At 40.9% G+C, this 15,436-nt stretch overlaps 1 protein-coding gene across 4 annotated transcripts in view; it reads right to left on the bottom strand.

The window, feature by feature from the left end:
• The window catches only part of Gkap1 (G kinase anchoring protein 1), a 37,716-nt gene that overhangs the window by 6,652 nt on the left and 15,628 nt on the right, over positions 1 to 15,436 (bottom strand). For all 4 annotated transcript variants that reach the window (XM_076938913.1, XM_076938914.1, XM_076938912.1 and 1 more), the window contains exons 6-8: positions 10,831 to 10,853; positions 4,415 to 4,571; positions 1,345 to 1,442 (exon numbers count right to left, since the gene is read on the bottom strand). In XM_076938913.1, the coding sequence (XP_076795028.1) occupies positions 1,345 to 1,442; positions 4,415 to 4,571; positions 10,831 to 10,853 (278 nt within the window). The remainder of the gene's footprint in view (positions 1 to 1,344; positions 1,443 to 4,414; positions 4,572 to 10,830; positions 10,854 to 15,436) is intronic.

Here is a 15,436-nt window from a genome sequence, read left to right as displayed (position 1 = left end):
CTGAGTAATTCTTAAGAACCAGATGAAATAGGGCTGCCTGCTGCACACCGGCCCCAGCCCTGGCATAGCACAGCGCTCAATAAGTAATCCGTGAACTAACATTATTAGCTAGGAGACAAAGGATACTTGAGAAACAGGAGTGTCTTTGTCAAAGTCTAAAGGAGAGTAGCAAGAGAATGCTTCATAAGTTTGTGGTTAAAGACAATTTTAAGGGCTGGAGAGCTAGCTCAGGTCAAGAACACTTGTTGCTCTTTCAGAGGACCCTGGTTTGGTTCCCAGCACCCACTCAGGTGGTCCATAACAACTCTAACTCCAGCTCCAGGGATCTGACAACCCCTTCTGAATTCTACAGGCAACTGTGCACACATGCACATACATGCAAGCACACATATATACGAATAAGAATTTTAACTCAATCTTTAAAAGAACAATTTTTATATAAAGGATTAGCAAAGATATAGAGAAATTAGAATCCTTATGCATTTCTGGTAAAATAACAGTTGCTTTAGAAAAGCTTGCATGTCACAGAAAAAAACAAAACAATTATGTAATCAGCAATTCTACTCAATATACTCAAAGACCTAAAAGCAGGACTGCAGATACCTGTATATCCATACACAAAATGTAGTCTGTATATGTAAGAGAATGTGGGACAATGGATCAAATTTTGACAAATCCTGTGACAGGGAGGAACCTTGAAAACATTATGTTAAAAGAAATTAACCAGAGAGAAAAGGACACAAACTGTGACTCTACCAAAATGAAGGATCAAGAACAGGGAATTCACAGAGGTTAATTGTTGTTAGGGGAAAAAAGGGTGGGAATTGTGAGCCATTTAATTACTACAATTTCTGTATGGAAACCGCAGTAATGGTCACACAGTAATGGGAAAGTACTTAACATCACTGAACCTTTAATCCCAGCATTGGGAGGCAGAAGCAGGCTGATCTATGTGAATCTGAGGTTAGCCTGGTCTATATAGTGAGATCCTGACCCAAAACAAACTACATAACTACATAAACACTGCTACTGAATCATGTGCTTGAAATGGTTTATATATCTAAATATATGTAATAAATTATGTGTTCTACAATATGTATTTTATAACAAAATTTATCCCATCATTAAGACTTAAGTGAATAATCAGTTAGAAAACCTGATAGACTATTTCTAGTAACTGAATAATAAGCATATATAAAAACCCAGAAAATATAAATTCATAATTCTTTTCTTTCACAAACTAAGTGGATACACACCTCCCACTGAGTGGATACACACCTCCCACTGAGTGGATACACACCTCCCACTGAGTGGATACACACCTCCCACTGAGTGGATACACACCTCCCACTGAGTGATCACAACTTTGAGCTTCTGAATCTCTGCATCTTTCCTTTCAAGTTCTAACTTTAGTCTTTCAATTCTTCCATCTTTTAGACCCACTTCCTGAAAAGACAAAAATACTGCTTTTGACCAAGATTGCTCCACCCAGCATAGTTTTACAACATTACAACAGTGCTTTGTAGAAAGAGTAAGAGGAAAAATACAGACTTAATTTTTTTCGGCAACTTTATTACATCTCTACCTTCACTCAATTACATGATCCTAGTTACATACAGTGAAAGCAAGTGAGGTTTTTTGTTTGTTTGTTTGTTTGTTTGTTTTTGTTTCTGTTTTTTGACACAGAGTTTTTCTGTGTAGCCTTGGCTGTCTGAGAACTCACTGTCCTGGGACTCACTATATAAACCAAGCTGACTTGAATTTGAGATACCCCCTGTGTCTGGCTCCCAAATGCTGGAATGAAAGGTGTGTGCCATTAGGCTTGGCTCTGTTTTGATGAATGTAAATTGGTTCCATTTTCCTAAAGGGGAATGCACACAGATGCTCAATAAGTAGTTTCTAGGTGCTGGGGGGTGGGGGGTGGGGGGTGGGGGGGGGGGGAAGAACCAAAACAATTTTGTCATATGAAACATGTCTAGTGAAGTATGGGGACTTCACATCAACAAGCACATATAAGCCAAGATTTAAGCATGAGACAAACTGCTGAGCAGTGTTGTGAAGAGGAGGCCGCCATCCAGGTTGGCTGCAGGGAGGGGAGATGGCATAAGATGACTGAGTTGGGTATGGTCACCTATGCTGTGGCCCCAGTGCCTACAAGGCTAGAAAAAGGGAACTATTTGAGCCCACAAGTTAAACCCAAGCAAGACAAAGGTCACTATTTGTTTCTCTGAGAACATATGAACTAACTGTCTGGCTGCTCCCATCTCACGGTTTAGGAGCTCTGCAGTAGGGTCATCTCTGTTAGAAGGCGCTTGTTTGTTTCTCTGAGAACATGTGAACTAACTGTCTGGCTGCACCCATCTCACGGTTTAGGAGCTCTGCAGTAGGGTCATCTCTGTTAGAAGGCGTTTGTATTTTTGGGCTGTGATTTTCTCATCTATTGGTTTGTGTATCTCCCCACCTGGGGGTGACCAGCCTTCTCTTGAAGGCTTGATCCTGGTACACTTAGCAGTGGAAAAACAAACTGCCTTCGGCAGTGGCCTCTGTTTCCCCCCTTCCAGACAGGACTAAGTGCAGAAGCTCTGCTGGCTCCCTGTGCTGCCTGCCTGTACCTCAGCTCTTCCCAGGCTCCTTTTATTTCTTTTCTGGATTTCCAAAGCTGTTCTCTCTTTGGAATAGAGTCTACCTTTTTTCTTATTCTGCTTTTCTTAAAAGCTTCACTGGCCCGCACAGAACCATTCTCTAGTCTGCCATCTTGTCTGATGACATGCATGTTATGTTATCTATCTATCTATCTATCTATCTATCTATCTATCTATCTATCTATCTATCTATCTATCTATCGTGTTCACCTGTGCCTATGCATGCAGGCACACATGGAGGTCAGAGGATACTTCTCAGCCTTCTAAGCACTAGGATTATAGCCCTGAGACACCACATCTGGGTTATTTTAATACAGATAGTAATCTAATTGAACTATTATTTAGTGACTTTTCTCATTCCACAGTGTATTTTTTGAATTCTCCATGTTGTTATCTATAGGTACTGTTACTTTGTTCTGACTGACTTTGCTATATAAGCAACTGACGTTTGCACATAGATCCATGTGTTGAGCTGGGATGGGGGCTGGCACACACCTTTAATCCAGTTCTAGAACAGCCAAAGCTATACAGAGAAGGTGTCTTGAACAACCCAAAGCAAACAAACAATGCTCCCACACACATACAAATCAACAACCACCACCACAACAACCACCTGTAGAATTACTACAGCATAAGTCATATCCATCTCTCTGGTTTTTCAAGACAGCGTTTCCTCTGTATAGCCCTACCTATCCTGGAACTCTTTCATTTAGACCAGGCTGGTCTTGAACTCACAGAGATCCACATACCTCTGCTTCCCAAGTGCTGGGATCAAAGGTGTGTGCCACTCGAGTCTGTCTCTGCACTGTTTTCAGATGGTTACAGCAATCTTCCCTCTGCCTAGCATGCTATGCTGTCCTGCCTCCTTACAACTGATCTTTATCTAGCCCATGTATACTTTTTATCTTTCTTTAATTTTTCCTAGACTCAGCAATAAAACTATTATTACTAAATAAAGTTTATTATGCTCAAAAATTCTTTCCTGTCTACAGACTAAATCATAAGCCAGGCCTTAAGTGTTGTACAAGTCTTCCCAATCTACCCCACCATCTGCACATAGCATTCTTTGAATTAAGTCACTGTCTACTTCCCTGTGTCTGTAGTTTACGGAAGACATTCTAGTTTCTTCTGCCTCGTGTTCAGGTCTTCTGTCCTGCTAGCTTTCAGCTCAAGCCTTAGTTTCTGGGCAGAAACCCATCTTGATGTCCCATTGTATTACACCAATGTGCCTATTCTTTGTACTCACAACTCTATACAACAATGATTAAATGGAATACTGTGTACGATATACTCTGTTAAGCATTTTAAATTTTAATTTCTAACTCTCCTAAAAATCATGTAAAAGAGGAAACAATTATGTTTCTAATGCAAGAGCGCAGATGAGTTGCAATGCTAATATTTTTACTGTATTTGTTTGGTTCTGACATAGATTCTCTTTCATTATATCTCACTGCTGTCCAGCCTTACACAGCACTAATGTCACGTGATCATCTAATTACACTTAGGCTCTCGGCTCCCTGAGCACTGACTGCTCTGTGCCTGAGACAGGAGCGTCCTTCTCTCCAGCACCAGTTCTTAACGATACATACAGTGCAGCATGTGCTGTGTTCGCTGGTGAATTAACTGCATATTTACATTACTCTTTACAGAATAAAGACTAACATAATATCCTAAAACTATCACTTTACACAATTAAAATTGAAATCTGAAGTTTACTTTCCTTAAAACAAAAAAGAAAATTTCACTGTGACTTTAGGAGAATGTTATTTTACATGCCTGGTTGTGCTCTGGAGCTGGACAGTTATCTGTTCCGTTCTGTTCTGTAAGTTGTTCTCTCCTTTTTTCTCTAACAAGAATCTTATGAACATCATCTTCCAGTCTATTGAAGAATCCCCCATCATGTGACAAAGTCTGAGAAGAATTTGATTCCTGTCAAAATAAATCCTGAGTTACTATCTTTCAACACACACATATCCACATTCACTAAACCTCATGAGTCACTAAAGGAAAGAAAGGTTGCTAGGAGACAACCCATCACTCTTCCCTGCCTCCAGAAGACAAGCAGGAACAGCATGCTTGGTAAGGGTCTCTTTCTTTTTTCTTCCTATTTTGGCGTTTCCTATGACTGACATCTTTTAGAGGCAGGGTCTTACAGTGGGGTCCACATTGGTCTAGAACTTGTGATTCTCCTGCCAAGCTTCTCATATACTGAAATTTTGGCTCTGGAACAGCATGGCCAGGCACAGTTGGCTTTTTACCTGTATACACACACCATGCAGTTCACTCCATTATCACTGAAAAGCCCCAGTTTCCTGCATCAGAGATGTACAACTGCCCACCACCAACAGCTTTACACTCTCCTCACCTGCACTCATCAGCAGTCACACTCTCTCACATGCTCTTCTCGGCCCTAGGCAGCACTAATTCTCTGTCTTTATAAACGTATCTATTCTGCTCATTTCATATAAACGGAAGACTGTGTTTTCTGCTCCAAACTTCTTTGGTCTACCACTAGGTTTGCAAGCCTTGTCCATGTGATAGCATGGATTAGTACTTCATTTTCTACCACGTGGTATCTATCCCATTTTACATCGTCTTTCTCTTGTCACTGGTAGACGGTCAGCTCAATGCTGTGTGAACACTTACATGTAAGACGTTTATGGATATGCTTCCAGTTCTGTTGGGCATCTACCCAGGCGTAAGGTTACTGGGTGGTCTCAAAGTCTACGTTTAACCTTCTGGGATGTTCCGGCTAGTGCTCCAAGTAGCTCACTATTTTACCATCCCGTCAGCACATGGGGTAACTCTAACGTTTGAGCTGCACGTCCCTATGGCTGATGGAACGGCCATTAGCTTTATGATTCCTGAGTTTACTGGACACTGTAGAATCTTTTCTGAGAAATGTTTACTTAGAACCTTTGCTCACTTTTTAACTGAGTTACTCATCTGTTTACTTCTGGCTAGAGAGATGGCCCCATGGTTAAGATGTGTGCTATTCTTGCAGAGGCCCCGAGTTCAGTTTCCAGCATCCACTTTGGAAGGCTCACAACAACCTGTAACTCTAGCTCCCGGGCATCTGACAGCATCTCCTGGCCTCATGTACGCCTATCTGTTCCCCAGGCATATATGCATATTTATAAGAAATATAGATGTAAAAGAAAATAATTTATGTATTGTAAAAAGCTGATCATAGTGACAATTAGCTATAATCCCAGTAGGTGACAGAGAGGCCAGAAAAACCTGCCCTGTAAAGACATCAGATTTCATGGATCTCTTCCATGCCCTTCCACTTTCAAGTCTGTGAATAAAACGGTTTGCTGTCACACACATGCACCCCAATATAGTAAGAAGGTGAAGAGCAATTAAGGAAGACACTAGACATTGACCTTTGAACCCCACAAACACACACATGTGCACACACGTGAACATGTACACGTAAAAATTATGTATTTTAAATAAACATCTCACTAAATATTATTTGTAAATATTTTCTCTCATTATAAGGGTTGTCTTAGCACATTTTTCATGATGTCCTCTATATAACACAAAAGTTTTAATTTTCTTTAGGCTGCACGTGTGCTGGGTGATCATCTCACTTTACTTCTGCTCTCTCCTAAGACGCAGAGTTCCTGCTCCTACATTTGGCAAACCTATGACTTAGATCTGCCTTTGTGGTGTTGGGGCTCAGGCCTATGCATGACCTCACTGGTATCAGTGGCTGGATGCTGGCTTGGTTTCAGGTTCACATAAGCTCTTGTGACCCCACAAGTTCATTTTTCTATATATGCAGAAGGCATCTAAATATATTCCTTTGCACAGAGATATCCAACATTTTTTCATGAAGAAGACTATTTTCCCATACTGAATTGTCTTGGCACTCAGTCAAAAATCAAGCAAATACAAATATCATTTTTTTTTAAATTTCTAGACTCTTAATTCTATCAACCTCTATGTCCACTCTCAATACTGTCAATTCTCAGTATCAAACAGACTCCGTTACTACAGCTTCATATTTGCACTGTTTTGTGCTGCATTTACAAGTCATTTTAACATAAACTGTGTGTATAAATAAAGGCAGTATTAAAGAGATGTGATTTTACACACTCTCTAATGAAGTAGGATTTCCCCTCTTCTTGTTATCAGGCAGACTAAAGGAAATGCTCCGTGTGTCCCCATTGGTCTTCTGGCTACAGTTTTATCAAGTCCACTGTCTCTGTAAACAGTCACACAGTTCAATCCATGGCTGCTCAGTGTTTACCTGCACATCACCCAAGAAAGGGAAATGTCTGAATGAAATTTATTTGTATATCAATACAAAAGAGTTAATTACATGTAGAGAACTTCATGTTGTATAGAGCACGTAGACACTGTTATATATATACAACCTGGTGGTTGCGTCTCACAACCACCAGAACAGAGCAGGTAGCCCACTAAGCAATCAAGGTTGTGCCTCTCAGGACCCACTGCTAAGTGGCACAAACGTCATTCAAAGTACTGCCTTGTCAAACTACCATAGTCTGTCAAGCTCTCACTTTAAAGCATACAACACTGCTGAGCTCCCTTGACAGGAGCAGCATGCTGGGAACACTAACAGCTTCTGGATATATACTCTGCAGTGGCCTTGCTTGCCTGAGTTTTTGAGACAGATCTCACTCTTCAGGATTCACTTTGGCTGGCCTTGAGTTCACAGAGACCCACACCTCTATGCTGGGATCAAGGGCATGCCCACCATGCCAACCATCTTTTGACTACTACTCCTCTTACCAGGATTCCTACCTCCCCAAAATCTTAGCCCCTCAGTATTTCCGAATGACACACACATTAAGACACACTTAAATTTGGCAAAAGATTTGAGAAGACTGTTCAAAGATTTTTGACAAGCCTATGAAAACATACTTATCAGTTATCAGGAAAATGGCATTTGAAATTCAGTGAGACCAACTACATCTCCACTAGGTGCTGGCAAGGGTGTGTAGAAACTACAACTTCTTACACACCACTGGAGAGACTAGTAAATACCACATCTACTGTCTAAAAACCACCATCTCAATCTGACAGGCTTTTAAACAGACATTTCAACCAGGTCTCCTGTTGTAGGCCTATAATATCAGCTAGTTGGGAGGCTGAGGCAGGAGGATCACCAGATCAAGGCTTGCCTAGATATAGAGTTCAAAGCCAGCATAGATAACTTAGTGAGATCATGTATGAAAGAGTTAAAAGGTCTTTGGATGTAACTCAGTAGTAAATGCTTAAAGCTCTGGGCTCCATCTCTAGGACATGACAAACAGGTAAACAATTTCAACTCCTACCTCTGCAAAAAGAAAAATCACTATACAATCTAGCAATTTTAACTCAAGACAGCCACCTGAGAGAAATAAAAACACAGAACCACATAAACACCAAACTAACTGAATAAAAAATATTATCACAATAAAATAAATTCAGCAATAAAGCTGAATGAACCACTATTTGATTGTTTGAGACAGGGTCTCATTCTGTAGTGCAGGCTGGCCCAGAACTATGTAGACTAGGATGGCCTGGCCTCCTCCATGTTGGGAGACACTGTGCAACTATGTCTAGCTGAATGAACCACTGACACATAATACAACATGGATCAACCTAACAATACTACGCCAAGTGAAAGTAATCAATCATAAAAAGACAACACCGGGGTGTTCAGAGGTCACCAGAAAGTGCAAATCTGTAGAAATCAAAACCAGAATAGTCATTGCCAGGGACTCAAGAGGGGAATACAAGGGAACTCTGGGGGATTATAGACAATTCTACATCTAGACTACGATTCTGGCCATACAACTCCTTGAGTTTACTATAAATGGAGCTGGGAGTTTAGCTCAGTGGTAAAGCAATTGTTTAATATATCTAAGACATTAGATTTGATCTCTGTCTGTTTTTATGCCTTAGTTATATACATGCAATGGTAAATTTATTGCAAATTATATAATTCAACAAAACTGCTATTTTAAATTGTATTTTGCTTACTGAAGAGGATGGAGGCCAGAGAAGAACTTGTTCTCTGCAAGTGTGAACATTCTTCTTCCATCATGTGGGGCCCAGGGAATTGAACCTGGGTCATCAGGCTTGACAGTAAGTGTTTTCCTACTAAGCCACATTACTAGCTAGTAAAGCTGCTTGCAACAAAAGCTGCCCACAACCTCATTCCTCTTGAAGACTAGAGCATGACCTACGTGTGCCGTACACTCTGTACTCTCTCATACACATCTTGCCTCCACAAAGTAATCATGACCCTGAGTTTACTGTTTATCACCCCCATTTTGTTATTATGCAAACAGCACTAAAAAACGTAACTTCATTCTGTGTGTCTTACTTCACCCATACATTTGCTTGGCTTAGGGATTTCACAATAGGGACACCATGGCATAATCTGAGTAGGGCCTACATCATGACTGGTGAGCTCGAGTCTCTTCTAGTCTAGAAAAAACCCCTTTCCACAACCCACTTTTTCTCTTCACATGTTCTTATTGGAGACCAGGTGAGCTGTCAGACAGAACTTCCATTTCCCAGATTTTTTGGGAATCAGCTCCAGGCCTACTCACAGCAGGCAAATGTTCCGCCATTAGTAACATATCCAGCTGCCCAAGAAAGGGTGCTTCTTCTCAGCATCCTTTCACTTACAGGTCTGAGCCCTGAACCCCGTGTGGCAGATACCCCTCTTGAGGGTTGACTTATGGTTAGGTTAAGCACTGGTTTTGAGCACACTTTGTAAGTTTTGCTATCCTTAAGTATCTTCACTACTTCATAAACCTCTACTAAAGATAAGCATCTGGATCTGTTCCAAGTCTTTTCTTGGGTAAGATGTAAGGGGTAGGCCTGGTCATCACAAACACAGATGCCAACATCTATGTACATGTTCTTAGGTGGTCGCATATGTAAGTTTCTCTACAGTAGTGTATCAGTAGCAGCCTGCAGTATGATCTTGTATGTGTTTGTGCATATTTGAGTGCTTCTGCACATGTGTGCAGAGGCCAGAGCTGGACATCAGACAGCCTTTTTAAAAAATATTACTTACCACCTATTCCTTCACCTCTCTGTGAACCTAGAGCTTGTACCAGCTTAGCTGGGCTGTAAGCCAGCAGCCCTGCAATTCTCCTGTTTCTGCCGTCTCAGAGCTGGGACTGCCGGCATATGCAGGACGCCCTTTTCCATCTGACTTTGGCCTTCATGACTGCACTGCAGCACTCTGCTACTGCGCCATCTCTCTAACCTAACACTTTCTCACTGTTACCCACATTTCTAAGGGTGCCACATAACCTCTTAGGGGACAGACATCCAGCTTTGCAATGTAAAGATCTCTTAATACATCACACTACACAATCTTCCCAATGGTCCACCTATACACACTTTCCCTTCCCCACTAGTCAAGTATTTATACCAGGTGGTTATCTGTCAGTTCTCTCCTTCCACCACTGGGTCTCAAGGACCCAATTCAGGTTGTCAGGCTTGGCAGGGAGCACCGCTATGTTCGGAGCCATCTTGCCAGCCTTTTGGGGGTTTGCTTTTTATTCTGGATTTTTTGTTATTTTGGTTCTTTGTTACAGGGACTTGCTAGGTAGCTCAGGCTTGCCTTAAACTACAGTCTTGTGCCTTTGCCTCCCAGGTGTGAAATCTGTAAACATGTGTCACCACATCTAGGAGGATAAGCCATAGGTAGGATGGCATGTGTACATGACACATGTAGAGGCTGGAGGACAACGTGTAAGAGTCAGTCCCGTGTGGGTCCACAGAGGTGGAGAGCACCTAAGAAATGGCATCTCCACTTGTGTCCTGGTTGCCACACACAGCCATTCACAAACACACATGAACATCTTTGCACATACACTTGTAAACACACGTTTTCCTCAATACAAAAGAATAAACACACATATAAATACAAAAATTGAAATACAGATTTGGAGATTAAGTCACTTCCTTGAATTTTAAGATTGTATATTCATACAGATAGGATAGTAATGCCAAATGAAACTGTGGTTTATGCAAATAATCACTTTTATTCTACTGTATTTATATCCTTATAATACCAGAAACATAATGAGTTTAGTGAAGACAAACCTTTAAGTGGCCATGTCTCTAGAAAAAGATTTACTGCTATTCATTAAAGTATTATTCTTCAGTATTTTCTAGACTACAGGACAATCATAGTAAAACTTACCTCTGTCTTTTTACTAATATGATCTGTAAATAAAAAAAAAGAAAAATAAAGTTTTACAGGAAAGAATTAACACATACAAATATTTCAACATGTAAAGAATGTAGCTGAAAGAATGTTACAATTGTAAAGTGTTACACACAGTTTTCCAAGATTTGTATCTGACTTGCTTTTAGGCTTAGGATGTTAAAACCTAGCATAAACTTGCTAATTGCATTCTGATTAGGGACTACATTTTATATCCTAGTAGATGCCACTGCACCAAGGGATGGCATTAAATTTTAAGCATGTGAGTTTTATATACAGTTCAGTTACCTGGCTATATGTATTTTTCAGAGGACAGAAAATGGAGGAGATACAGCTATGTCTAAAATCAGGGCTATTAACTGAAAATGTTCAGATTACTGTCTTTGTTGAATGAAATGAAAAACATGATAGTAATTTATGGCCTTAAAAGCTATCAGCTACATTATTTTTAAGATGCACAGTGATCTGATTGTACTGTAATAGAATCCCTAGCATATTTACAGATGTGTATTTACAGACTTCAACAACAGAACAGTAACAATTACAGATGAAGCAAACCATGGACACACAAACTCTACAAAGCTCTTCTAGACAGGAACAACAGAGCCGGAGAAGGGAGGGGCAGCTCAACCTAAAGCTCTAGGCTAGACCACACATTGTAATTTAAGGGTAATCGGAATAATAGGTACTTGCATTTAAGTTAGGTGATTAGGATGTCTGCTTAACAATGTTCTTGCCTACAAACAATTATCACTTCTCACAGAAGAACCTGACAGAATACCTTCCTCAGGACCAACGAAAGACCGCCTCCTCATGTTCTACATCATTTGTTCATCAGAACAGAACAAAACATAGTCAATGTCAAATCATTAATTCACATCAAACTAAGTTTCTGGTATGTTCTACTTAGCAATATGATGATGCCATAATCCAAAGAAAAAAATCACAACTGTGACCAACACAAATTGTAAAAAGTCTGTAGCTTCCCTTTGCTATACTCTCAATGTGGCTACTAAGTTTGCTTACAACTTAAGAAATCACATGGAAATAAATGAGGAGGGTTTTTTTGTTTTTAAAGATTTACTTATTTTATTTATATGAGTACACTGTAGCTGTCTTCAGACACACCAGAAAAGAACATCAGATCCCATTACAGATGGTCGTGAGCCACCATGTGGATGCTGGGAATTGAACTCAGGACCTCTGGAAGAGCAGTCAGTGCTCTTAACCTCTGAGTCATCTCTCCAGCCCAAATGAGGAGTTTTAAAAAGTACTTTTGACATGTGTTCTGTCTCATTTATCCCAAGCTGACTTTTGCGGATGAAGCTGAGCTTCCGATGCTCCTGCCTCCTCACATGCTTCCATGCTGGCTCACAGGCACATACGATGAAGCCAGGTGCATGTGGTGTGAGGACTGGAACGCAGAGCATCCTGCATGGCAGACAAGCCCACCACAGAGAGGCTGCACTCCAGCCCCTAATAAGTATTCTTTTCACACCTCTGCCTACATTTTAAAGAAGCTTCTTTCTTTTTAAAGAAGTTGGCCTGAGGAGACGGCTTAGTGAGTAGGCGCACTGGTTGTGCTCACAGAGGACGCGGTGTGATCCCAGCACCCACAGTGGCTTAAAGCAGCTGTCACCTCCTGGTCTAGGGCATCTGATGCTCTGTTCTGACCTCCACAGGGACCAGGTACATATGTGGTCACAGATACACACTTAGACAAAACATTCATACGATAAAAATGTTAAAATTTAAAAAGTTTACAAAAATTTAAAAACCTACCCACTTACTTTACATGTGTAGTGTTTGGCCAGAATGTTTGCCAAGTGGTGCTTACAGAGGTCACAAGAGGGCATTGCTTTCCCTGGAACTGTAGTTACACCGAGTTGTGGATGCTGGAAATTAAAAAAGGGTCTCCTGGAACAGCAGCCTTAACTCCTCTTATGCTGAGCCATCTCCATACACCCAAAATGTATTATATAAAAAAAAAATTACTCTTGGTAAACTTGGATGTTTTACTTCAACATGTGTGTTTAATCCCTAAACCAAAGCACCTTATTTAGATTACAGGAAAACTTTCCTCCTTTTTTTCTTTTTAAAGGACTGTGTGTGTGTGTGTGTAGATGCAAACAGAAAACAGAGCTCCTGGCACTAGAGTTGGAGGTAGTTGTGAGCTGTCTAGCATGGATGCTGGGACTAGAACAGCACTCCTCTGTAAAAGAAGCAAGCACTTAACTTCTGAGCCATTTCTCCAACCCCAGGAAGAACTTTCCTGATCCTTAAACGAAAGCAAAACCTCTAAGTTTACTCTTAGTTTCACAGAAAAGCTAGTTTCTGAAAACTGTATTTAGATTTTTCATATTTAGTTTTTGAAATTATTGCTAGAACAGCATTTATCCTTAGAGAATAATGCCCAATGTCTACTACTAAGGCATTGTGCCTACGAGCCAGATGCCTTCCTACTGTGTCAATGCACAGACAGCAGCTTACTCTGTCAGCAATGGTTCTAACTAGTATAGACAGAGCACTGGTCAGTGATTCCCTATGGTTTCAGCAGAGAGGATAATATGAAAGGTCCTAGTCACATGTAGCTACTGAGCACCTGAACTGTGCCTAATGCTACTAAGAAACTGAATTTGTAATTTGCTGATTATGATACTCGAATAGAGGCTGCTGTGCAGTCCCCATTACAAGCAGCTCTGAGAGGTCTGTCTTTAAGAGTTTACTGGCCACTATGATCCTGTCTTTTCTATTTGTCAATGACTACAACAATCTCATTCTAAAATTTATGTTTTCAGAATGAGAAATTTTCATTTCTAAACTGTAACTTGACAGGTAACCCGTAACCGCTAAACCCTTAGGGCTTATCTAACTTTACTACAAGCTCAAGTGAGTGTTAGGACAGTGGGTTTTCACTTGTTTTGTTACAGAGAACATTTTGCAGCACAGCCCAGGCTGGCCTGGCTAATGATCCCGCTGCCTCAGCACCCCGCATTCTGAGATTACAGGCATGGACCACCACAACTCCAACCATTATATTTAATTTTCTCAAAAGTAAAAATATCAAGTTTTCCTTTTAGTTAGTTTTAGACAAGGGACAAATTCAGAACTACAACAAGGTAAATTCTTACTAACTTTTCCAGAGTCCTACTGACTGATTTAAGTTTTAAGCCCTCAAATAGTTATTTCTAAACATATTTGTTTTAAATTTTGTCACTGTAAAATTCATGTTCAAATATAACTACCATTGGAAAAATACTAAGCAAGAGAACCTTGATTCTAGCCTCTGTCCCTTGGGAAACAAACAGGCCACCATAAACAACCCAAGTTCTGGAAAACACTGCACTTTGTGTTCTAAGAAACTTTCACCAAAAAAATCAGGAAGATGGTGGGTGAGTGTGTGTGAGACCAGGAGTTTGGGTGTGAATGGTTAGGATAAAAAAGTACCTAGAGTGGGCTGGAGAGATGGCTTAGTGGTTAAGAGCACTGACTGCTCTTCCAGAGATCCTGAGTTCAATTCCCAGTAGCCACATGGTGGCTCACAATTATCTGTAATGGGATCCCATGCCCTCTTCTGGTGTGTCTGAAGACAGCTATGATGTACTCACATATATAAAATAAATAAATAAATCTTTAAAAAAAAAAAAGTGCCTAGAGAGGAAATCAAGGCACTAGAGACGACAGAAATGAGGCACGTATGACCCTTTTTTCTTCACAAGAAAGTCTGCTGGGACACCCAACCACATTGAGCAGTTCGTGTGGAGATGGCGCCTGAAAGGAAGGCACCGGGAAGGACGCCTGCTCCAGTAAAAGCCTCAAGAGGAATGTGTGCACTGCAAGAACCCAAAAGGAGGCTGAACCCAATTGCCAAGGAAGAAATGACAGCACAGGAGACCTCATATAAGTGCTAGCCTGGGAACAGGGGTATGAGACTGAGAATGGCCAGAGTGCAGTTCACCTTCCCTTGCTGCTGCCCAGAGCAGCAGGTGATCTGAACAAGAGCCAGAGACTATGGCACTGAACTCAGCCTGCCTTAGTCCAGCAGCAAAGGGCGCAGCTCTGCAGAAGATGCATGCACGAGGGAAGCACAAAGGAAGAGGTCAGGAGATCCACACCATTCACCTTCCCCCGATCATAAAGCCATGAGAAGACTCACATAAAATAGATGTAAAACAATGGACAGGGTCACAGATACTCCAGAAGGGGCACAAACAAAACAAAGAGACTCAAAACCATGGCAGAAGATTCTTCTTGGAAAGTGCCACACACTGACAGCTTCTCAGTACCAGAGAATAAGGATGACCAGGTTCCTAAATTGCCAAATTTACCTCAGAGCCACACTTAAAAATCAACCATCACCAAAAAAATCAAACAAATTGATAAGAACTTTAAGACCTATACAAGAAAATTATTAAATCAATTTAAGAGCTAAACAGGAAAGTTATAAGGAGAATGAAATGATCAGTAACCTGGAGAGAAAACTCCCTAGAGGGAAGAGGAGATTCCTACAGTTCTGCAAGCCCCACACAGCCTATACCTGAGGTTACATGACAGGCAGAGATCCCTTACACAGAGCTGCCTG

The sequence above is a fragment of the Arvicanthis niloticus genome, chromosome 8, assembly GCF_011762505.2.
Source record: "Arvicanthis niloticus isolate mArvNil1 chromosome 8, mArvNil1.pat.X, whole genome shotgun sequence".
Lineage (NCBI taxonomy): Eukaryota > Metazoa > Chordata > Mammalia > Rodentia > Muridae > Arvicanthis > Arvicanthis niloticus.
Note: the sequence above shows the minus strand (reverse complement) of the source record. Positions and strands in the feature narration are given on the sequence as shown.